General features: G+C 37.5%; 1 protein-coding gene across 2 annotated transcripts in view; it reads left to right on the top strand.

The window, feature by feature from the left end:
* Positions 1 to 3,093: 3,093 nt before the first annotated feature.
* The window catches only part of KAT7 (lysine acetyltransferase 7), a 28,078-nt gene continuing 5,682 nt past the window's right edge, over positions 3,094 to 25,489 (top strand). Inside the window, exons 1-11 of one of the 2 annotated variants that reach the window (XM_016158437.2) lie at positions 3,094 to 3,295; positions 5,747 to 5,894; positions 7,918 to 8,094; positions 9,172 to 9,411; positions 12,460 to 12,542; positions 15,373 to 15,462; positions 17,065 to 17,163; positions 19,637 to 19,747; positions 21,543 to 21,734; positions 24,008 to 24,097; positions 24,328 to 24,468. In XM_016158437.2, coding sequence (XP_016013923.1) covers positions 3,281 to 3,295; positions 5,747 to 5,894; positions 7,918 to 8,094; positions 9,172 to 9,411; positions 12,460 to 12,542; positions 15,373 to 15,462; positions 17,065 to 17,163; positions 19,637 to 19,747; positions 21,543 to 21,734; positions 24,008 to 24,097; positions 24,328 to 24,468 — 1,386 coding nt within the window. In that variant the 5' untranslated portion in view covers positions 3,094 to 3,280. The remainder of the gene's footprint in view (positions 3,296 to 5,746; positions 5,895 to 7,917; positions 8,095 to 9,171; positions 9,412 to 12,459; positions 12,543 to 15,372; positions 15,463 to 17,064; positions 17,164 to 19,636; positions 19,748 to 21,542; positions 21,735 to 24,007; positions 24,098 to 24,327; positions 24,469 to 25,489) is intronic. The other variant, XM_016158438.2, reaches the window with a different exon arrangement.

Below are 25,489 nucleotides of genomic sequence, written 5' to 3'. Positions count from 1 at the left end.
AAGTCCTTCAGGGATTCCCCATTGCTTCCAGTGCAAGTTCCTTAGCAGGGCATTCAAGGCTCTGCATTACTGGTTCACTAAACCATTCCTGCCTCTTCTTTTGGCAACCACCCCAATTCTACCAAGCCATTAGTCACCCCCCATACACAATGCTGCTCCTCACTTCTCCACATGCTGTTCCCTTTGCATGGAAAGCCCCTGTTCTTCTTGCCCACTGGCAAACTTATTTGCCTTATGAAATTCCACTCTTATTTCACCTCTTCTATAAATTCTTTCCTAAACCCTCCAGATAAAACACTCCACTTCCTCCTCTGTATCACTTCTGAACCTTGCTCATCTTTCTGTTTCCCCATTAAAACTCTACTGTGTTTTAGAAGAATGAGCATACTGGTCTGGGGAAACACTGTTTCGTCCACATTGACATGACTCAATGCCTGTATATAATCATTCCGTGTCTCTTGAGCTGAAGTGAGATTGAACAGACAAAAGCAAACAACCACTGAGACCATATAAAGATACAGTCACGAACATTAAGATGTTATAGCCACAACTAGGGTGACTGGACTTATATCAATAACAATGGCCATTTACTGAGCACTTGTACTCTGTCAGGAACCATGTTAATAATCATCTCTTTAAATCCTTACAACAACCCTGTGAGGTGGCTATTAGTGTCTCCGCTTCATGGATGAGAAAACTAAGGCACAGATAAATTTAAAAACTTGTTCAAGAGCAATGGAGAAAGAAAGTGGCAGAGTTGAAATTCAAATCTGGTTCTGATATCAAAGCCCTGTACTGGACACCAGTAAAGCTGATGAATAAAATAAATACAAGTTATATGTTCCTATTATGTGTTTAGGAGAGAAAGGAATAGAACAGCTACCGAATTGTATAAGGAAAAGTGTAAATATAGAAGAGCAAAATAAATATATCACTATGCCTTACTACCTAAGATAGAACAAATACGGACTTTCTGAAGAAAATAAATTTTAAAGAAGGTTGGGAGATGTATAAAGGCAGGAAGAATGGCAGAGCTACCTATTTGAAGTCTGGGAGAAGAGGGAGGGCAGAACGGCAATGGTCAGAAGCATTGAAACCAACATCAGTTCCCACTTCAAGAATTCTGTCATGACAAAAATGACAGTCAAAGTAAAGATTATGTTTGGTTCAAAAAAAGAAAGGAAGAAAAAAAAGCTTTCAGGATTCTCCTTTCCCTTTTCTAAATATACCTGGCTATTCTACTTTTATCTCGAGTACACATTTTTCTTATGATATTTCTATTCTATTGGTATTAGTTTTTTCATCTCTCTGCCAGAGTGTACACTTTCCAAGGATAAGAATTATGTTTAAATGAAACTAAATTCTTAGAGTGTTAGCTGCAGTGTTTGAAAGACCAGTGTAAGAGATTAACAAATGTTGAACATTTGTCATGATGGTATTTGTATGATGATAAATGGTTAAGTCAGGATAAGATTTTATTCTAAAATACTAATTTCACCATCTTTGAGTGCTATACATTCAGAGACTGAAACGGTAAACACATTCTGATCCACGAGCAAGTATTTGCTGTGGATAAAGCATGGTCTGAGCACTATTAAGGATGATATGAAAGAATCGAGATATGCTCTTAAGAGCTCCTTTCCACTATTCGGGGAGCCAAACATCCAAGAGTGACCTCAAGAACACACCAGTAAGTGAAAAATAACAGTAATAGTGTGAAATTAAATGCTTAAGTGTTGGGAGGATATGCAAAGAAGAAACTCGAGCCCATTTCTAATAAGTTCTTATGTGCAGTTCAACCTAAGTAGGTTATTTAAAGGTATTTATATTAAACACTAAAAGCTAAATACTAAAAGCTGCCTGTGTTAATACCAGCCCAGGATATCCCCAAGGAGAGCGCAGGCTAAGTGGAACCTTAACTCTTTAGAGCCCTCTGTTTAGCACATCTATCAGATGTTTACTTTCCATTGCTTTGTTCTTTAGCTCTGCGCCTGGGGGAAATCTCCATCTTAGTTGGCCTTAGGTGAAACTGGGGCCCAGGATCCTAACTTAATGACTGAGCTTGCCTGGATTCCTGAGTCGCTCTTGGCCAAGATCTGGTCCTCCCAAGACTTTTTCTCCAAGGAGTTTAAATCCTCAACGCCTGCTCTCCACTTCCCAACCTTTTCTTATGGCTCTTCTTCCAGCCTTATATCCTAACCAACTTCTTCGTAGGCCCCCTCGAAGATGGCCCTGTTATTATTTAAATAGCCACGATTTTTTTTTTTTTTTTTTTAGCTCCAGCTTCACTGAAAATATTCTTTCTTCTTCGTCCCTCCCCCAACTCCTGGCTCAAGCATCGGGATTTCCAGAGGTCCCTTGAGCTAAATGGGATTCATTTGCTTCTTCGAATCTGATGCAGCACCTCACCCACCCCCCACCTCCCGCGGGCCACCCGAGGCTCTCAAACCTGTAGGAATAGGGGAAGGAGTTAGGCGCTCACCACAGAGCTAATAGGGAATTCTTTGGAGCTACAGCTTCTGGAGAATGGTCTGCCTCCTTCCGCGACGTAAACGACTAACTTACTTGCTCTTCGCTACGGGCAAGGACAATGTCTCCTCTACCAAACAAGAAACTTCCTGACGATGGACGCTACCCTTTTTTTCCCTTTAAACGCCCCCATTCGCACCTTTGAGACGTAGGATGGCCCTAAAAATAGCTTATTGTACAAAGTATCCCTTCTCAACTTTGAGTTTATATGACAAACGGAAACGTCCTTTAGCCAATTGGGTAACAAAGGGGTTAAATCTCCACAACCTGATGAATTCTGGGGGTTTTCTCTCTCGACTTCAGAAATTAAAACGACCGGGAAGGGAAATTTTGCCCAAGGTAAAGATGAGAACCTTTAACGTCAACTGTCAGACTTCTGCCCCAAACAATAATGGCTACCCGCGCCTACATAGGGTACCATTCCCCTAACTAAAAATGGCTGGTCCCCGTTTCTACTTTGTGCCCGACTCCAAAATGGCGCTGACTAGCTTCACTAGAAGGAGCGAAATTCCCAGCACCCCATCTGGCTCGTAACGTCAAATGACGCGAGCCCTAGCCGGAAGTGAAGGAAAAAGCGCCTCAGCCCGCGGCGCCTGCGCAGAAGGCTCTAGACGCTGTGAAGCAGGAGGCACTTGAGATCGTCCGCAGGATTGGGACTGTTACAGAGGCCGCCACGGAGCCCGCCGGAGCCACCGTTCCTGCTGCTGCTGCCGGTGCCCGAATCGGAACCGTCGGGCCGCAGCCGCCGGCAATGCCGCGAAGGAAGGTGAGAAGAACGGGACAGGAGGGATGGCGGGTTTCTAAGGCCAGTCGATTCAGCAACGTGACGCAGTTGGCCACGCCTCACAGTCCCTGGATTCTAACTTCCCGCTGCCTGGAACCTAGCTCGGCAACCCTCTCTTCTGTCCGTACCCCACAGAAAATGTGGGCCCGACCCTGGCCTCTCGGCCTATGCTTGCAACTATTCCCGCCCTCTGCTTGCCTGGCTCGGAGGCGTTCTTCTTGTTAATTGGTCGCTGAAACATTTAGCAGCATATTGATTGGCTGGTGACACCGCCCATTTGGACCCAACGGTCACCTCCCCGCGTGCGGGGGCGGTGTCTGGGCCTGACCCTACCGCTCTCGGACTGGCTGTAGGAAACGGTCCCTCCTCTCTTGATTGGCTGGGCTTGGCAGTCTGTCCTGTGGGGGCGCGGTTTAATGGGACCACGATTGGGTGGCACGAGTCCCCGCCCTCCCGGCTGGCAAAGCTGATAGGTGAGGCGGGATTTGGGAGCATCCTTTCTTACCGGGCGGGGGGCACAACAAAGCAGAAGACTGGGGGATAGAGAACCAGCGCCCCCTCCCAAGGAATCACACACTGGGCTATTGCATCTAAGCCGTAATTTTCCCTATTTGCTTGGTTAGCGCCTAGAAAATGCAGTTAATAAAATCAAAACTTTCTAAAATTAGACGAGACTTATGAGATCACTTTGGGACACCCCCATTCCTTCTCTTTGCAGCTGAACAAACAGGCCTAATGGAGTGCCCCCAGCCACTCAGGCAATGGCAGAGCCAGCACTGCAGAACAAATCTAATTCAACAAATGTTTATTGATTACTTGCTATGTTCTGATTCCTGGGGGTTCCGAAATTAATTAGATCCCTGGCTTAAGGAAATCACAGTCTGATGGGGAAAACCGACATATAAATAACTGTAGAAGAAGCGAATAAATTCTCTACTTAGAAGTATTTATGCTAAGCATTATGAGAGGGAAATGAGGGGGTAAGTAAATCTGCTCTGGAGTTAGATGTGAAGTTGGTGAAATACAGAGAGAAGAGCTGAGTTCCAGGGTCAAGGTAGGATGGAATGGTCAGAGATGATCAGGAATTCAAATACCTGGGTAATTGACTAGATGACCTTTAAACCACCCCTGCTCCCTTCATCCTATTGATTTTCTGTGACTCTTTCTGGAGCCTCTGCTCATTTGTGGGCAGATTACCCTTGAACTCTTTGGAAAGCTGGGTGTCGTTTTTGCTCATTTCTGTGGAAATATTTCTCTTCACAAAGGCTTTCAAATAAAATATTTACACTTTTTAATGTCTCCTAAAATGACCTACAATTGGTAGGTGGTATTTATGTTAAGGCTCAACTAATGCGGGAATAGTGTTGGTGCCTTGGAAAAAGTCCACAGTCATCCGAATACAAAGAGCTCTTGAAAATGAGCTCTTTGTATTTGGTGGCAAAACCTGTCCTAAATTGTCCTCAGGCCACTTATAGCTTTTGTGTGTCTCCTTTAGTTTGATTGTTTATACATTTTAGTGCAGAAATATTAATGTTTGATTATGGGGTGTTATTTCTAGGATATATGCAAAGATTCCCTTTCCAAAAATCTAAAAAAAATTATGAATTCTAAACACAACTGGTCCTAAGGGTTTTGAATAAAAAATAGGGAACTTATAGTTTGAAGCTTTGTATTTTTTTTTTTAAGCACATATTCTTCTTCCCTTTCTGTTTTAGTAAAGGTTATAGTGTTAATGCTCAATTGATAAAAGTTATCCTTATGGCCAATCATTCCTCAGGAGGCTAATAATTGACAGATAATTATTAATAGAAAGGAATAATTTAAAAAAACCCTGTGTTTCTGAATACCCACAAGTCTTTGTGTGCAAGCTGCCTTTTTTTTTTTTTTTTTTTAAAGCACTTTTAGTGTTCATTAGTGTTCGTGTGGAGAAACTTGAAAGGTAGAAGAATTTTACTTTTTTTCTGCTTAAGTTCTTTTGGGATCAGAGTTGTGGACCATGATATTTTGAATTAGTGTTTGGCTTTTTAAAATATGATAGCTGTTCATGGAAATTTTAATAAAAGCTACCCTAAGATTAAATGGAGTTTAGCACTAACATTTTTCTCACTACCTTGGACTTTCTGTAAGTGCAGAGTTATGTCAGTCAGATCTTTTTGAGTTGAATACTTTTAATTCCAGTTTGTAATACTGACCTTCAAATGGGCTTGTTTGAGAATTAATCTTAATATAGCAAGAATTAATTCTCCTTCATTTAATTAATAAAGGTACATTATTTATAGGCTGTTCTATTTAAATGCTCTAAATCAAGGGAATCCTTTCTTAGATTTGAACTTGGTGGTTTCAGCATCATGGTTCATCGTTTAATTTCTAGTGTTAATACAAATCTACAGAATAAATGCTGCTATGCTAATGTCTGGATCTATGGTGTTACAGAGGAATGCAGGCAGTAGTTCAGATGGAACCGAAGATTCCGATTTTTCTACAGATCTCGAGCACACAGACAGTTCAGAGAGTGATGGCACGTCACGGCGATCAGCCCGAGTCACCCGTTCCTCAGCCCGGCTGAGCCAGAGTTCCCAAGGTAAAAGGCTTCATCTTCCTGACCACGCCTCATGACTGACTGATCATCATATTACTGTGCTAGTTAATGTAGAAACTGATCCCTTTGTTTGTTGTAGATGACACAGAATCTGGTGAAATACAGAGTAAATGACTACAGAAGTTGTCAAGTTATTTAAAATGATTCTGTTGGGGGTGCTGTCCAATTTGTAAATCAAAGGAACTATGGTATAATGCATATATGACACATGTATATTTTGAGTCATTTCATTTTTTTAGCTTATATCTTTTCACTTCTATTAGAATGATTTAGACTTAGGGACATAAAATAGTCTCTTGAACTTGTTTTTGAAGGGGACCCAATACTTCTAAAACCATGTTTATTTCTGTCATATAGTCAGATACACAATTAATAGATAGAAATAGTTAACTCAGTTATTAATTGTAAATACCCATCTGGGCTTAGATTTGGAGGGTACCCTGACCCCTCCTGGGTCTGCTCTGGGATTCCCTGGGGAGGAAAGAAGGTTTGCAATTAATCAGAAAGCTGATGATCAACAGGTGATAATAGATTATGGGGGAAACATGTAATATACTCTGAACACTTAAATATTGCTGATTTGGTTACTACTGTGTGAGCGTGTTACAAAATGAGAGAAAAACATCAGTTTTTCAAGGAAAAAAGTGGGAATATTCTCTTTCAATAACAGTTCCTAACTTTATGTTTGAATTTAACATTTTAACCGAAGAATAGCTGTTGTCTCTTGATTTCTTAATTTTTAAGTTTTATTTTTAGTACAATAGAAATATTGATAAATGACTACTATTATTCAGGTGCTATGCTAATCATTGCACTTTATTGTGGTAAGGACTCAGAGATGTTTGCATGGAGTACTACGGAAACCTAGAGATAGGGCAGCCAAATGAGGGTAGGACTGGATTTCTCAGATAGAAATCTTAAAGGATCTAGTACAAATTTACAAGTCGAAAGATGGGAAAGTGTTATTATAGGCAGAAGGAACAATATATTCAAAGGCAGTGGCATGTTTTTAGAAAGCCATGCCCTGAACACCTAAAAGTTTTAAATATTCAAAACAGCTAGGAAATACATGAGCTCTGGGTCTCTTTCTAGTTATTATACTTCATGACTACAGAATTACAACTCCTGGGGACACCATTCACAGTGTAGTCTATGTACGGCAGCCCTCTCTAAAGCAAAATACAGATTACGTTGTAAATGTGTGCAAACTGATAACCTAGCTGTGTACTTTTATACAAAAGTTTGAGAATTTGTTTTCTTCTTATGTAAAATATGCTTTAATTTCAACTTTAAATTTCTTTTATGTTTTTTTTTTTTTTTTTTTTTAAGCATCATCAGCATGGAGATGTAGAAAGCCTGCCAGGTGCTTTAGAATATGTTTTGCTATTTTAGAAACTGTTTTCTTGCCTTACCCTTTATGAGTCTATTATTATTTTTGCTTCAGGGTATCAGAGAAGGTAATAAGGAAAGAAAAGAGATATCTCTAAGGAAATATTTGTATATTGTTCTACCTTTAGTAATAGAATATCTGTTTTATGATGTGTTTAAGTAATGGAAGGAAGAGAAGATGCACCTGGTATTTATAAAGTATTAGATCTGCATACCAGGTATCATGTTAAGTGCTTTACATGTGTTATCTCACTTATTCCTCACAACAAACACGAGTAACATGCTACTACTATCTTCCCGTTTCTATAGATCATGAAATAGGCTTGGAGAGATTAACTCGTTTAAGTTGCTACAGCTAGTTGGTATGGTGGAGTGGAATTGAATCATGTTCAACCTTGATTCCAGAACATAAACTATATTCTGTACTATATTGTATCTATATATCTGATCTAGGCTCTTTTGCTTATATTTCATTTAATAAAAGAGATATTTTAAAGATTTGTTGGATTTTGTGAAGTCAGGATGGCCTACATACTATAAATCGTATGGGTGGGAAATAAAACTGATATACTTTTTTAAAAAAAAATATTTTATTATCTTTTAAAATTGGGAACAGATTCCAGTCCTGTTCGAAATTTACAGTCTTTTGGCACTGAGGAGCCTGCTTATTCTACGAGGAGAGTGACCCGAAGCCAGCAGCAGCCTACCCCAGTGACTCCGAAAAAATACCCCCTTCGGCAGACTCGTTCGTCTGGCTCAGAAACTGAGCAAGTGGTTGACTTTTCAGATAGAGGTGAGTGATATGATCTGATTCGGACCCATTACAGGAAGGCTTGAGGCCATTGCAGTTAGATGTCTAACATTGACAACATTTCAGCTAGGTGAATGCTGCTTGCCTGACTCCTTTCTTAGATCTTGCTGATGACGGTTGGTATTAGAGTATTCCAGAGATCCAGAGTAGCTGGATATACTAGATTAGCTCTGCAGTGGGCAAAAGGGTGTGGGTATGTTTTATCCATAGATCAAGAAGGCTTGGACTAGATTTTCTTACAGCCATGCTCATTAGTACAGTTACCTCTGAATTTCTGAGAAGAGGCATCCTTCAGTGATGGAGAATGGTAAACAATTGAGATTATAATTCACCAGCTCAAATCAGAGGCCTTTGAGCAGAGGTTACAGACTGGTGAGCTTCTAGCCTACAAATGTGGTTGGTTGGTTTGCTTGCAAATTACTTACTTTAAAAAATTTTTGTTGCAAATATTCGAAAATACAGAGATTTCATATAAAAACCTGGGTTACTAGTTTCTTCTAAAAAAGAGAAAGTTCTGGGAACATTAGGTAGCCGTTTACCCACAGTAATAATTGGTTGGAACTGTCCCTTGAGGTGGACAATCAGCTCTCTTTGGCCTTGCTCAGCCTCTGTAGGCATTTGGTTTGCAACCCATGGTTTCGAGTCTGTAATTGTTAGATTCCCAATAGCTAACTCAGAAGTCAAGTCTATTTATATTCTCACGCCAAGCCTGACCATTTTCATGTCTTCTATCCTCTGTCTCCTGGAAAGAGAGTGGGATGGTGATGTTTTTAAAAATTTATTTCTGTTCCATTTTGATTACCCTTGAGTGGGGGCTTAGGAGAAACAGGTAAGTGAAATGTATTGGGTAAAACCAAAATTTAATTTTAGTCAGAATTTAAATTTGTCCAAAAGAGAGTTCGATTCTCTTCATTTTACATATAGCTTTGTAGTAGATAAATGACAAAAAGTTACTAGTTAAATCATAGAGAGAGGATCTGGGAAGCCCATAAACTCTTCTGAATAGTAAACTTCTAAATAAATGAACCCCATTTGCGAGTTCTACCAATTTTATTTTAGAAACTAAAAATACAGCTGATCATGATGAGTCTCCCCCTCGAACTCCAACTGGAAATGCACCTTCTTCTGAGTCTGATATAGACATCTCCAGCCCCAATGTGTCTCACGATGAGAGCATTGCCAAGGACATGTCCCTGAAGGACTCAGGCAGTGATCTTTCTCATCGCCCCAAGCGCCGTCGCTTCCATGAAAGCTACAATTTTAACATGAAGTGTCCTACACCAGGCTGTAACTCTCTAGGTGAGTGTGCCCCAGCTTTATGAGACCTTGTGTTCTGTGGTTCTCTCTTCCTCTGGAATTATGATCACCCAGAAATATTTATAGTATTCTGTTGTGACTCACCTTCTTAGGCTCTTCAGTGATCACATGCGCAGGGTAACAATGAATGACACACTTGAATAAAAGCATTTCTGCTACTTGGCCTGTTGTCTATAATAATAGATCTGGTTGCAAGAAAATTAACTGTGATGCACTATTTAGTTTATTGAGAGCTTTTCCCAGTGAAAAATTCTCTCCTTTTTCCAGCAAAAATGAAAGAAGACCAGTTATCTTCAAATATCTCATTGTATGGCGCATAGTTCAAGCTTAATAGAGTGTAAGATAGTGCAGAATAGTAGTTGTATGGCCGTAACTGTTAAGGAAATGAGAAAAACATGACATACTTATTAAGAGACAGCGAAGCTAAAAGAGTATAGGTGACACCCTGGCCTGTTGCAACTTCAGTAGTTTTAGGTCTTGTGACTTTGTGTACTTAGTAAGTATAAACTAGGTAAATATTTCTTCTCAGATAAATGAGTGTTTCATTATTTTCTTATGACAAACTTTTACCCCTGAGGGATTTTTATAATGGCTAAACCTTATTTATGCTCCCTAGGTGAGCTTAGGTGCATATGTTGGACTTAAGCTATCTAGAGTTAGTTGGAAAGTGCTGACTGAGAGATAAGGAGCCTTTCACTACTTAGTCTACATCTCAAACTTAGCCTTTGAATGTGGTCACAGGTTCAGAAAAAAGGTAAAATAGTATATTGATGCTTTGCAGTACATTTTCCCTAGTATTTTATTAATTTGTATCCTTTCCTGGTCTTAGCGGCAGTTTCTCAAATTCAGTCCATCGAAATGGATAACATAGAGTAAAAGTTTTCTGAATGCCATACTAATTATCACTCAAGATAACTTGTTCCAGGCCTAAGTCAATTTCCTTGTGATAAGTAATGAAAAACTAAGAATAGACGTCATGTAAATGCTATTACAAGAGATAGCTAATGTGCTAAGAAGGTACAGGGATTCACCTGCCCCACATCAAGGAAAGGAACTTTCCTCACCTCTGCTAGTCACTATCTCTAAATTGTTACTTTTATTTTCTGTACTATGTTTAATCATTCATTTAATAAATACTTATTGAATGTTTGCCGGATACTTTAAGTTCAAGTGGATGTAGTTGTGAACATGTCAAATTCCCTATCCTCATGAAGCTTATAGTCTTAACTAAGGAAGACAAACCAGGTTGGTACATCAAATAGTGATATACACTATGAAGGAAAATAAAGGGAATACAGAGACAGTAGGATGTTACGTCTGTGCATGCACACATACACTAACACACATGTAGGTTAGGAAAAGCCACTCTGATACAGTGACATTTGAGCAGAAACCTGAAAGAATTAACTTGAGTATCTAGGGGATAAGACGTAAGCATTATGGGTATGAGGGAATAGCAAGTACAACGCGTCTGGGACAGGAGAATGCTTAAGGCATTTTGAGGCACACTTCGGGGCCAATATGTCTGGGGCAAAGTGACCAGAATGGAGAGAAGATGAGATCAGAAGAAGGAGCCTGATTGTGTGTTATTTATGCCCAGGACTTAGCCCCCTTAATGAGGTAGACCAGAGGGTAAGTATGAATCTGTTGCATCACAGGAAAGTTTACTTGGACTTTGGTTTTAACATACTGGCAAAGTTGGTAAAGTGCGATTCTGAGCATCCAAAAATGATTCTTGATCCCATTCCACTCTTTATCTTGGGTAGAACAATTTATTAACTTAAAAAAATATAATTTTGGTATAAAACTATTATGTACTTGTGAAAAATTAAAATTCTGTAGGAGAGCTTGAAGTATATAAGTTTCTCTAGATCCATAAGCATACGTGTATATGCACATCTATTTCTTTTTTGTTATTATTCATAAAAAAGAGAATAAACAGTGGTTGGTTTGACATCTTGGCTCTTTTACATTATTAGCACTTAGAGGTCCATCCATCTAAAGGATACCGAGAATTCCATTGTATTGATAATTCATGAATTATTTAAAATGTCCCATATCTATTGACATTTAGACTGTTTCTCATTCTTAGCTATTTTGAACCATACTGTAATGGATGCCTTGTATGTACATATTTTGGTGACTTTTTAGATAAATTCATAGCAGTGGAATTTGATTATAGAAGCCTAAATTATTGGGTCAATAGAGCATCTACATTTTTTAAATTTTCAGTATAGATAACAGTAGATTAGTTTTAGTTTACATATTATAAAATAAACATGATTTGAATAATTTACTCAAGTTATAGATGCCTAATAGTTAAAAAAGGTTGCTGTAGCAGTGATATTTTACATTTTTTGTATGCTGTTTGGTCATTGAGGGTAGTTTTTTGTGTCCAAGATAAATTGTGTGGACTTCTAAAATTATATTTTAAATAATATAATCCCAGAGAAATGGTAACCTGTATATCATATATTAATTCCCCTCTTCCCCCAAACTTGGACTGTTTTTGCTCTTTAAAGCTTACTCTATCAATCATGTATAATTTTTTAAATCCCAGTGTCTCCTTTACCCCGAATTAAATGTCTTTATTTCGTGAAAGAAAGGTGAATATATTTGTAGACTTGCGGTTTAGCTTAGCTAATTTATCTTTTTATCTCATTAGCATTATCAAAATATATGTACTTATATGATAGAAAAGGTCATTTTCTTCATTTTTCATAAAGTTTCTGTTGATTATTGAAAGTTCAATTCAGATCGTATAGGATTGCATTTAAGAAAGGAAAACATACTTGTTATATTTTAGACTTGATCAATTTAACATACGAAAGTTAAATTCCACAAAAAAATAGTTCAGCTTGTAATTTTGTGCCTTTATTATAAATGTATAGCTTTATGACATTTTGGAATTTGAGAAATATATCATCAGGACAGAAGAAAATAGTTTCTGTAGTTTATATTGAACATACATAAGTATGTTCTAAACTTAAATCTTCTATCTCGACGTTAAGTTTTCCCCTTCTTTACCAGGACACCTTACGGGAAAACATGAGAGACATTTCTCCATCTCAGGATGTCCGCTATATCATAACCTCTCAGCTGATGAATGCAAGGTAATTGTGTTGTCATTTATTCAGTGTATATTTATCGAGCACTTACCATTTGTCAGTCACTTTGCTAAACAGTGCAGATCCAGTTTGAACAGTAGGCAAGGTCCTTGCTCTTAAATTCTAGTAGAGGAAACATCATAAAAAAACTTAAAAATAATTAGACAGATAAAATAATTATATAATGAGTGCTTTGAAAACAGTTAAGGAGATTATTTATGGAATTCTAGCACATTATTTTTCATTGGAAATTAACTTCAAAGACTGCTAGGGACCTTTCCACTAAGGACTAATTTGCATCAGTATGTGATCTTAATATTTATGCATTAGGTTCTCTTGTAAATCTATGAAGACATTTTACTTTTAAAAAGTTTTTCATGATTCTTTTTCTCCGTCTACTTCTATGGAATACTTTTTCTTTTTTCTTACTCTCAATCACACTGTGGGGAATCAAGAGTTGAAAATGTTATCAATTAAATGAATTGCTTGGATAGTGTTTGGACAGGTTATCCAAGCTGGTTAGACCAAAGTATTAATTATTTTTGTGGTTGTTATTTTACTAATAAGGTGAGGGTCACAGGTTTATTTTTGCCTGAGGCAGTTTCATTCTGAGAAAAATTAGATTACCTAGCTAACATTACTTCTCTGACTCAGGAATTTGTTCTCTTATTTACCAGTCGACCACAGGATAAACTGTTTCTTTACGTTTAATCTTTCAGCAAAGTACTGTACTTTCCATGCTTATATGGCTGTAAGATTGAGGACATTTATTTTCTTCATCCCAAATCTCTTGTATAAGAAGGCTGTTACTTCTGCTCTGTGTAAGAGTAAGTAGTAGGTCTTCCCATTATCTTCCTATCAGTCTGAGATTGATCAAAACAGGAACAGCTTTGCTGTATCAAAGCTGATAAGGTGTTAGGATCTTCTTTCTCTGAAATAGCTGTAATCTCTTTTTCTTGTTTCCTGAGAGTTGTCCTCTACCACTTGTCTTTAAATGGAACTATCCGATACCGTCAGTGGTTTTATATAAAAGTCTTCCTAAGGTATAACTTTTAAAATTGTTGGCTTGTAGCAATATGAACATGTTACCATAAGCAATTTATTTTTAAAGAAGAAAAAAGAAAAATTTCAGTTTGGGAAGAAAATTCTGAAAAAAGCAAAAGCATTTTTTGAATTTTTTCTTCTTTTATGCTCTCTTCTTTACAAGGGGAATCAGATTCAGCATAATCCATCTTTACTTCTGGAACGTGTGCTTGGAGGATCAGGAGAATTTCTGAAAGATACATTTTTTAATTATATTTAAAATCCCAAATGGAAAGATTAGACTAATCCTCCATATTTATTAAAAGCTCTAGAGTATTTTAAGTACATGCATATACATGATCACGCTGACTTCCCCAGTAAGCTATTGCTATCAATAATATGAACATTTTTATTCAGTCCTAGATTTCGGTGACTTCATGTGCCAAGCACTGTTACAGGTATCCAAGGATTCTGTAAATGAGATAAAAAGCTACTTCATTCAAGGAGTTTATGTTCTCATGGAGGGAGGCAATATCAGCACGTAAATAAGAATTCTATGTAGTGATAAATGTTCTGAGGAACAAAAAGACTAAAGACACAGAATGACTTTTTTGGAAGTAACGAGGGTACAGCACTGCTTTTGCTTGGGTTATTAAGGAAGACCTTCCAGAGGCATTGGCATTTGATCTGAGTCATGGCTGACAACCAAGAGGCAGTTGTGTCAAGACTGAGAAGAACTCTAAGTAGAAGGATGAGCAAGTACAAAGGCTATGAGGTGGGGATAAACTTTGAGTACTGTTGGGTTTGAGGGAAAGTTGGCCAGTGTGGCTGATTCATGATAAGAAATGAGGAAGCAGGATCCAGATCATGAAGGACCTGTAGGCCTTGGCACAAAGGGTATGTTTGCATTCTGATGGCAGTGGGAAGCATCTGGAGGGCTTTAGCAGAGGTATGATATAATTTCATAAACCATTTTTAAAAATCACAACTGGCTGATGTGTGGAGAATGAACTGAAGGGGACAAGAGTTCACTGAGGGCAGACTAGTTGGAAAGCTGTTCCAAAGTTCAGGCAGTAGATAATGGCCTGGACTAGTGGAGATGGTAAGAATTGGTTGGATTCAGGATATATTTTGGAGGGGAGCAGCCTAATAGACTTGCTGATAGATTCAATGTGAGGTATGAAAGAGAGAGAAGAATCAAGCACAGTGATCAAGTTTTGACCTGATCACTTGCTTGGAAAGTATTGTTCTTTATTACTGTAGGGAGGATTTTGGGGAGGAGCAGATCTCTGGGAGAATGTCAGTCTTTTCTTTTCACCATGCTGAGTTTTAATGTTGAAGTTGATTGAATATGTAGGTGGATGAGTCCTCCCAAAAGATGAAACTATTGGAGAGCTAATGTGATTTGTGTAAGATCATGTAACTACAGAGTTGTTTCTCTGTAGATCTGACCTGACTATCTAACATTTTGTTTGTACCTCACTCTGTTCCTGTACTTCCTCACACTGTTTCTTATTCATTGAACAGTGGAAAGAATACAGTCTCAGAGTCATCAGACTTAATTAAAATTAAAATCTTAGCTTCACTATGATTTAGGTGCAGTTATTTCAGTTCTCTGATTCTCAGTTGATGGCTGAGAGAACAGAATGTGAAGTTTGTCTTATCTGTATCTTACAGATTTTATGATAATGTGAAGACCCTTTGAAAATAAAAGTACCACATCAATTCAGAGGATTTATTCTTGTATTCTTATGCTTTAAGTGAACATAGCCTTAGAAGCAGGTGGATTTATTGACGTTGTTGATGGTTGCAGGTGAGAGCACAGAGCCGGGATAAGCAGATAGAAGAAAGGATGCTGTCCCACAGGCAAGATGACAACAACAGGCATTCAACCAGGCACCAGGTATGGGCCTTGTTAAAGCTCTGGCCGTTCAGTTTGAGAGCCAAGTCTTGGATATCCTCTGCCCCATGACTGTCTTTAGGTATATCCATCCATGTCTCATTTCCTATGGTGTGTCTAGATAACTAGTCTTTAGTCAAACTCAGAATATTTGTTTTCCAAATAGTCAATTTTCATAAAACAAACACATCTCATAAATGAAGGAGTCATGCTATCTATAATAACAATCATAATAGTAACATAATGATAGTAGTAGTGAAAGATAATCATGATTATTTGAAAGATTGTACTTGCTGCTCTATTTCCTCATTTTGCATCTACTTAACCCATTATAACTTAACTTTAAGCCCCTGTGCTCTTTAAGCCCCATCTACTTTTTAACCCATTATAACTTAACTTTAAGCCCCTGTGCTCTTTAAGCCCCATCTACTTTTTAACCCATTATAACTTAACTTTAAGCCCCTGTACTCTGCTGGCGTGTTTCCAAGGTCACCAGTGACTTTTCCTTAGCATCTGACATTGTCGATTGTCATTTTTCTTCTCTCTTCCCTTGATGCTGCTTTGCCCTAATCCTTCTGCCTCTCTGAACATTCCTACCTGTTGATTACACTTACTTCCTTAGTCTTCTCTGAATGCCTTTGGTCTTTACTCTTTGTTTTTCTTCCTTGAACTCTATACCTATCCCAAGAAGAAATTGTATTTATCTTTCAAGGCCTTATGCAACTCTAAGCTATTGTAGAATTCTTCCCAAAAATTCTCTTACCATTAACGAATTTCTTCTTCATGCCATTCCCATTCAATAAGCATTAACCCATTATAACTTAACTTTAAGCCCTTGTACTCTTTAAGTTAGTAATGTTCTCTGAATGTTAGTTTAGACCTTGTTATGTATTAATATACACAGCTCATCATATGGATGTCAGTTTTTGTGGTTAGATTATAGGTGGATAACAGAAGCATAGCAGTGAGGGAGAAGTTTGGCTTTGGAGTCAAACAGATCTGGATTTGAATACTGGGATTCTGTTACTCTTGGGCAGGTCAGCTAATTGTCCTAAACTTTATTTCCTTATTAATAAAAAGGAGCTAGTAATACCTACCTGGCAGGGTAATCAGCTGAATTATGTATATAAGGTACCTATCCTTAATGCTGGGTAGGTAACAAACACTGTATAAGTGGTACCTATACTTTTTTTTGTTGTCTGTCTTGGGTTCTATTCTTATAGTTTTTAAATTTTTATTCCTTTTTGTATCAGTGCTTGGAAAACAGTAGCATTCAATAAATGCTTATTGAATTAAAATGATCTTTATTTTATTCCTATTGCTTTGGTGGAGACTTCCATCCTTAATGTATGTTCTGTTTGGGTTAATATTAAAATAAGTACATTTCTGAACTCATATTAACTGACAGTAAGGGTAGTGGTCTAGGTGATGAGGGAACTCAATTGGAATTTTTAAATTGCCAATAGTATGTATAGGGTGGCTGTCACACATCTGGCATTCCTTCTCCCTCATTGATTTTGATGTTGTTGTTATTACTGTCATCTGGGAACTAATTACATAATGAGTTTTCCAGCTAGCTTCTTAATTTTCTCCTTTACCTTTTAGGCACCGACAGAGAGGCAACTGCGATATAAGGAAAAGGTTGCTGAACTCAGGAAGAAAAGAAATTCTGGGCTAAGCAAAGAACAGAAAGAGAAATATATGGTGAGAAGTAGTTAAATATTTAATTAGCATAAACTCTTGCCATCACATTTGATTCTTTTTGGTTTCTAAGCATCTGCTTTTTAGATTTGCATTTGATATTCTCTGTAAGAAGGAAGACTATTCTCTGGCAGTTAGTGTTTACTATAATCCCCCAAAACCAGTCTCTTAAGAGTGGGAAGGGGAGGTCTTCCAAAAACATAATACTGTTAGAATTTACATGAAAAAAAAGTTCAATTCTCTAGTTGCTTGTAAACCTTACTTTAGCTTTAAAGTGTTAAATTTGCCCACTCAAACAAATGCCTGTGATAATGGAGATATCTGTATAAGGAAGACTATTCAAGCCAAGTTGTGGTTCACTTATTTTAATGGGAATAATAAAATTCCTACATGATAAAAGGTATTAATTCAGTAATATAGTTTTTAATGGAGCTTTTTGTAGTAGTTTAACATTTTTTTTCTTTCAAGTTTTGAAAGTAATGCACATTTGTAATAGGAAATATAGAACTAACAAAAGCATATAGAAGTAAACATTAATCCTGCTACCTAAATATAACCACAATTGGCATGTTAGGATATGTCCTTTTAGCTTTATACGTGATGCCTTATTTATGTAAGTTAGATATTACTGTATCACTTTGTCTTTACTTAGTAATTACTTTGTTTTCACTTTAATATCTTAGACTAATATCCTCATTTTGTTAAAAGTTCTTCAGAGAACTGTTGTATAGAATTTAATTTTTGAGTAAAGATTTATATTATTATGTACCTGTTAATAAATGCTTACTATTGAAAATACCAAAAAAAAAAATAGAGAAGAAAAATTCCAATAAAAATTACCCTCCAAGATATAAACCATTTAACATTTTGGCATGTGATCGCTCAGTCTTTTTCTGATTCATATTTTTTTTCACAGAGTTGGAATGTTTACTTATTTAGTCATTAGAATTGATTATTAAAAGTATGATTAGTGACTAAGGCAGTCAGCATGGCTTCAATAAGACATGTTGAGTTTGTAGAGGAAGGGCTCTACTAGTAGGCTCTGGGGTGCACTGTTGTGTTCTTCTGTCTTGTTCAGTATTTTTATCTACAAATTGGATAGAGGAGAAATGATAGTGTAATACCATTTATTTAGTGTTTGTGCTAGGCACTGTGGTTATACTGCTCCCATAATCTTGTGGCAAAAATAATGTTTCACCTATTTTAGAGGTTTAGAGAGGTTTAGAGAGGAAATTTCACCCAGAATATATACAGGTAGAAAGAATATCTGATGTAAAACCCTCCGAAATTTACCTTGCAAACATCTGCTTTTCAGTAGTGTGGGCTAGGTTATTCGGACCCAACCTTCCTGGCAAAAATGCTGGATAGGTTTTTTTTTTTTTTAAGCTTAAAAAAAAAAAATTCATAAAACTAGAAAAAATAGCTAATACTTAAAACCTAAGTCTTAAATGATGAGTCCAAATTTAAAAAGATATCCTTCAGATGGGCCCAGATTAACTAGAAAAAATTTTACTAGGAATAAAGGTACTACTGAATGGTTTCTTCATATGCTAATAATGTGTGAAATCTGTAATGTTCTCCTTGCGATGAGCCACCCACTCCACCTAACTACCATTATCTTCCATTCTTGTTGGGGGTGGAGTCTGGGACAAAGTGGGAAGGGCTAGAAACAAAGATTTAAAAGGTTCGTTTCCTTTGTGGATTTCCTTTTCTGTGTAAGGGTGTTTGTAGTGACTGCAATGGTAAGATTTGATACTTATTTAAAACTATTATTTTTATGTTTCCAATTTTTTGGCTTTTGTTATTAATATCTAGTAAAATGTTTTTTAGAGTCCAGCATATTTTTCAAACGCACTGGGCTGGAGTTCTAAAGTGAGAGCATTACAGTGCCTTTTGCGGACGGTGGAATGGTGGGTGCAGCAATTAAGTGAAGGAATTTACAAAAGAATTTTATCTTAAGTACCTCTTTGAACCTGCAGTCTAAAATTTTCAGTCTAAAAATCTTAGACTCTCAGGCTTAGAGATTCGGTTTTTTGTTTTGTTTGTAAATGAGTGAGTATCCATCAAAATTCCTTTCAGATCTCAGGATTCTAGGAATTTGTAGTGCTTTTAGGTTTGTTGTATTTTATTTATTTGTACTATCATGCTCATTTTCATAGGGAAAAATGGAAGCATAGCGTTCTGATCCTTGAGGTGCTCATTTAAAGATAGAAGAATGAAACTTCCTTTTGGAGAGGTTGTAAGAGCATTTTCTTTCCAGATTCAACAGGATGGGTACTGGGTGTCTTCTGGCATTAACCTGCCTGATAAGTAAATAGTATGTATGTCTGCCAGATCCATGGTGCCCAGTATAATGCCTGGCATATAGCAGGCAATAAATAGCTTATGTTAGTGCTTGGCCCTTTTGTCGACATCGATTGAAATGAAATAGATGCTCTTAGAAGCACAGAGTATTATACTCTGGTTATTTTCCTAGGAACACAGGCAGACCTATGGGAACACGCGGGAACCTCTGTTAGAAAACCTGACTAGCGAGTATGACTTGGATCTTTTCCGAAGAGCACAAGCTCGAGCTTCAGAGGATTTGGTAAGTATTAAAACCTCTAAGCTGAGGACCATTTGTGATGGGCACTTAAGAACTGCCAAGAAAAATGGTTAGCAGTCAGTTCGATGGGACTTAAATGTATCTTTGCTGCTTGAATCTCTTTTTCCTTCCCCCAGCTATCCTTATTTGGGACTGTCTTCCTTCCTATTCCTATTTAAAATTAATTCTCCTTCCTCCCTTCCCTCATCCCATAGAGTTGTTTTTTTTTTTTTTTTTTTTCTCACCACCTCAGTTCCTGGAAGGACTTCTTTGGTGGAGGTGATTATCTGGATAAAACAGTAGGTGCCCCCATCTCTTAGTTGGGTAATTTGCAATTCTGAGAACCTTGAGACAGGAAGATACCACCCCCCCTGTTGTTCACTTAATCCAAACCGGAACTCCCCTTTGCAGGGTTGCCTCAGCCCCTCAATACAGCTATAAAACAATAAAAAGAACAGTAAAGAGGAATAATGAAAAAGGCTGTCGTCAGATATTTTAGAATTTTTGATACCGCCAAGTTTTACATATTTGATGGTATTCTGTTGCAACTTTTATCTATAGTTAACATTTAGTTTTGATATCCTAGACAGCATTGTCAACAATTTTGCTTTAAGAAAATTGTGATTGAGTTTACCTCTGATTTAATAGATTAAATATGTTCAGGGAAACTCAGTTTTTAAAGTGAATGACTTTTTTAAAAAAATTGTATCAAATAATTTGTTTAAAAATCCTAGAATAGACTTGTTAAAAGTTTTGCAGGAAGCAGTTTGCTAGCTGCCCATGGCTGGGATGGGCTGCTACTACTGTTTTTCTCTTTTCTCCTCTGGAAAAGAGCATTTCCTAGGCTGGCCTTTCTCAATGCTATACCTGGTTATGCGTAAAGATTATTTCTATATCTAAATCATAGCCATTGTGTGGAGATAGATATCCAAACATGTTCTGCTTTCTAGACTTTAGATTCGAAAATTAAAGCATTGTCCATATTTCAGGAATATTTTTGAAAGTACCTCAGTTGAAAGGGTGACCACTATGGGTATATGTCCTGCAGATCGACAGCTTTATAAAAGCTTCTGGAGATATGTAAAGCACATTCTAGCTGATCTTTTCTGTTTAGAATGTTTTGTAAAGGTGAGGAATTTATTTGTGGCAGGTTGCCTTTTATTATTCGATTCAGGCTGATAAAGACAAAATTTTACCAGGAGCTTGTTCTAATGTTCAAGTGAAGAGGCCCAAAGTATGGTAGGGAGCAGAGAAAAGCTACTCTTCTATACCCTGAGCAATGCAGATAGTAAGTTTTCCATACACCTTCCTGATTATCCCATGTAGCCCCCTTCAGCGCAAGTTTCACATGAGTTAGAAGCCAAATGTGTTTAATTTTTTTCATTGCCTCTCCTGGTGGCATGCACACAAGCTTACAAAAAATACAAATGATTACAATTGTCCTTCAGACACATGTTTTTGAACTGCACGTGTCCACTTGTACATGGATGCTTTCAGTGAATACTATAAATGTATTTTCCTTATGATTTTCTGAAAAACATTTTTTTCTCTAGCTTACTTTATTGTAAGAATGCAGTATATAATGCATATAACACATCAGGTATGTGTTAATCAACTGTATTAGCAGTAAGCTTCCAGTCTACTTTAGGCTATAAGAAGTTAAGTTTTGGAAAGAGGCAAAAGTTATATGCAGGTTTTTGACTGTGGGGGATGGGTGGTGGTCAGTATCTCTAACCCACAAGTTGTTCAGGGATCAACTGTAATTCTAATCTTTCAACTTTTGATTTCTTTACAATAGGAGAAGTTAAGGCTTCAAGGCCAAATCACAGAGGGAAGCAACATGATTAAAACAATTGCTTTTGGTCGCTATGAGCTTGATACTTGGTACCATTCTCCCTATCCTGAAGAATATGCACGACTGGGACGTCTCTACATGTGTGAATTCTGTTTAAAATACATGAAGAGCCAAACAATACTCCGCCGACACATGGTAAGTTGTCTGGGATTTCCATGACCGTATTGCGATAAGCTGTAAATTTCTAGATTTTGACATCTGTCTAGATGACATTTATCTAAGCATCTCTCAGTGGTTCACAATAATGGAGTGAAGGCTTAGGAAATTGAAAACCACATTTTAGAGTAGGGGTATACTGCCTGTTGCATTGCTGATGCTTGGTGGTACCCAAAGCAGTTGATAACTCTTAACCACATCCTGTTATATATATACATCTCCCTGTCTTTTTTCTTGCTGCCTGTTCTTTTCCATTTCTTCCTTGGGATATGGATTACCTCTGCTCACAGTTTTTATGTGTACCAAGCTAGACGAAAATATATTAACTTCATTAGCCAGAGCAGGGACAGTGTAACTCACCTTAGTATCCCTAGCAACTACCGTAGGCTGTATATTTCCAATATATATGTGTTGAATGAACGCTTAATTTAAGGAGAATAAATTATGAAATTAACAGAATGGGTCCTTTGATGCCTTCTCAAGTTGATTAGTGCTTTCCAACTTCTGAACATCCTTTTTCCTAGATAAGTAAAAGCTCAAATGTGATTATATTGTTGACAGACATGCTTACTAGATATTTTGTAGCTTTAAGCCACTTTTCCCTAGTTATGGAATGAAGGGTCTTGTCTTGCCATGGAGTAGGGATAGAGAAAGGGTAAGGGACAAAGTTTAGTTTTTCAGACAGAGAATCCTTCCTTTTTTCTTATAATAATGTAATTTGGCTCAAAGGCCTTTTAGGGTGTCTCTTATTCTGTCTCCTTTCTTCTTTATTTCCCAGGATTTCCATATACTGAACATTTACAACCCAGGCTTCCCATGATTTCTGTCTTACTATACTCTTCTCCCCAATTTGGTGATACTGCTTTTTTGTGTTTCCAACTCTTGTGCACATAGTCTCTAGTGTTCTGGCCCCAAACTATTCCTATGAAATAAACTCTCCAAACTCTGGCACACTTTGACTTGGAGGCAATGGGTGAGGACTGATGGGGACACTAGGCTAGGGCACAGGAGATGATGGTATCAAGACTAGTCTCTATGATTTAGACCATGGAAGTAATCTAAAATATAGTTGTGTTGTATGATAGTTAGACTGGCGTTTTTATTGATGTGAACTGCTTACCATCTTTCTGGTTATTTAGTGGCACTATCTGGCGAAAAGGGGCAAGAAATAGTAGGTGGAGAAAACAGAGGGTCTGGATAAGTCTGAGGGTCAAGTAAACATTCAGTCCTTTTCAGGACTTACTGTATTATATAAGTTCAAAAATAGAATTTCAGGAAATGAAAGTTTTAATCCATGCTTCTGATTTCCATTGCTTGGGACATAATCACTTAAATGGGCTTTCTTTGTCTATTTTGCCAATAGGTTTGACTTATGTTTCTGAACAAATAATTGTTGTTTTAGTTTGATTATTGTTGTGAAGAGCCAGTCACATGTAAAGGTGTGGAGAGGGGAACAAACTGTAGTTAGTTTTCTTGAAGCAATTCCAGTTAGTAAATGTGTGGGTTTACATGTGACAAATTGAGGCATGATTCTTGAGTTGACCAAAAGTCACAATAACATTTAATAGAAAATTCGAATATATACATGTGCTTTTTAAATGCATTTACATAAAACCTTTCAAGAATTCACCTATTTATAGGATGGCTGACTGGCCGTAGTAAATCTATTTGTAATTAAAGGTAAGGAAAGGGGTCCATTAATGCCCCCTTGTGGCCAGCTGCACTCCCCCAACTTCCTGCTTCTCCACCAGACTGCCTTGCTGTCCACCCCATCCCATCCTGCCTTTTTTTTCCCAGAAGGAATTGCTCCTATTTCCTTATATAACAGAGGGGACATTTGGAGGCAACTAGAGAAGTTACTGGTAAAGGTGAGAGTAAAGTAGTCTTTCTTACCTTTACTTAGCAACTCTAAGCTGCTGGAAATAAGCTGCTTAAGAATTTCCTGTTATCGCAAGACATTTTATAATAAGCAAGGGTATTTTATTTTTCTGGCTTTTACGTAGTAGATGGTTTTAATCTCCTGGGTTGAAATGATGCCAGAATGTAATCCAGAACAATTGTTCTAAGCTACTATAAAAATACTGTAAATATATTACAGTGCTTTAGAAGCCTTTGTTTTACTGAAAAAAATACTTGCTTTGCTGTATGTTCTCAGCTAACTAAATTTGACCTTGATTCCTTTTCCCTTTTGAGTAGCAGTCTTGTTGGGAACGTTTGTTTTTCAAACTGATGTGAATTCCATTCTCTTGCAGGCTAAATGTGTATGGAAACACCCCCCCGGTGATGAGATATATCGCAAAGGTTCAATATCCGTGTTTGAAGTGGATGGCAAGAAAAACAAGGTAAAGAGTGGTGACGTAAGAAGGAGGGATGGTTGTGTTGTACACTCACAGGTTTCAGAGGAATTTGCTTTGTCTCCATTTCACCTTATAAAGAAGATAGAACTCTTCTTTTGGCCAAAATATGTAATTTCTGTTTCATTGTCAATTATAGTTATGATCTCCAATTTTAGACTTTATCTGATAAGTTCAAGAATCACTGGTCCACACGTGAACTCTTTCTCTACTTCCAGATCTACTGCCAGAATCTGTGCCTGTTGGCCAAGCTTTTTCTGGACCACAAGACATTATATTATGATGTGGAACCCTTCCTGTTCTATGTTATGACAGATGCGGACAACACTGGCTGTCACCTGATTGGATATTTTTCCAAGGTCAGCAGGATCTGGAGATAAAGAAGCTAATGGCTAGAACAGGGTGATTGATGTTGGCCCATGGGGACTCAAATCACTGGCAGGAAGAGGCAGTACTCTGGGCAATAACAGCCTTTCTCTTTAAAACAATAATAAAAAAAAAAGCCCATATTAAAGATTACTTAATGAAAAATGTGCCATTCTTTATTTAAAAAGCTTCTGGTTTATTCATTTCTGGACTTGTGGGTTGGAGCTGCATATTAATTATGGGCCAGGGCCCTGCCTACTAACCCACAAGACCATATTTTGTAGTCAAGCCAACTCTCCTTGCTTTGTCTTCCTCTATTTTATTTACTCAAAACCAGGAATATATTTCTTTTGCCTGGTTTTCTAGCTGGATTCTTTTCAGTGATTATGCCACCGTGCCTTTAAAGACTCAAGGTCAGATTTTGCTTATGCCTTTTAACAGAACAACTTTATTGAAATATATATAATTCACATACCATACAATTCACTCATTTAAAGTGTACAGTGGTTTTTAGTATATTCACAAAACTGTGAAACCACTGTACAGTCACCACAATCAGTTTTCATTAACTCAGTAAGGAAGCCCATACCCATAAGCAACACTTCTCATTTCCATTCAACCCCTTCCAGCCCTCATGTCTATAAACTTGCCTGTTCTGGGCATTTTGCATAAATGGAATCATATAATATATGATTTGATTGTTTATGATGATGCCCTTCCAGAATGGGGACTTAATTTTCTGGGATCCCTTTCTTCTCAATTTGGCAACTCCCCTTTGGAAAAATTGCTTTTTAAAGATTGCTGTTCTAGACTAACTGCAATCTAAACCTTGTCCTGCTCTGTGACTAAAGAATCCAGAGTCAGCCCCCTTAAAATGAGACTGGAGGTCTCAGAGCTAGGGGAAACTGGGATTAATGGCTTTATATAAAGGGCGCGTAACAGCTATGAGCCTGATGGCCACTCTCAGGACTGGTTAGCTAGATATTTTGAAAGCGTTATTTTGTATTTGGGACT

The sequence above is a fragment of the Rousettus aegyptiacus genome, unplaced genomic scaffold, assembly GCF_014176215.1.
Source record: "Rousettus aegyptiacus isolate mRouAeg1 unplaced genomic scaffold, mRouAeg1.p scaffold_m13_p_6, whole genome shotgun sequence".
Taxonomy (NCBI): Eukaryota; Metazoa; Chordata; class Mammalia; order Chiroptera; family Pteropodidae; genus Rousettus; species Rousettus aegyptiacus.
This window is presented reverse-complemented; position numbering and strand designations above follow the sequence as displayed.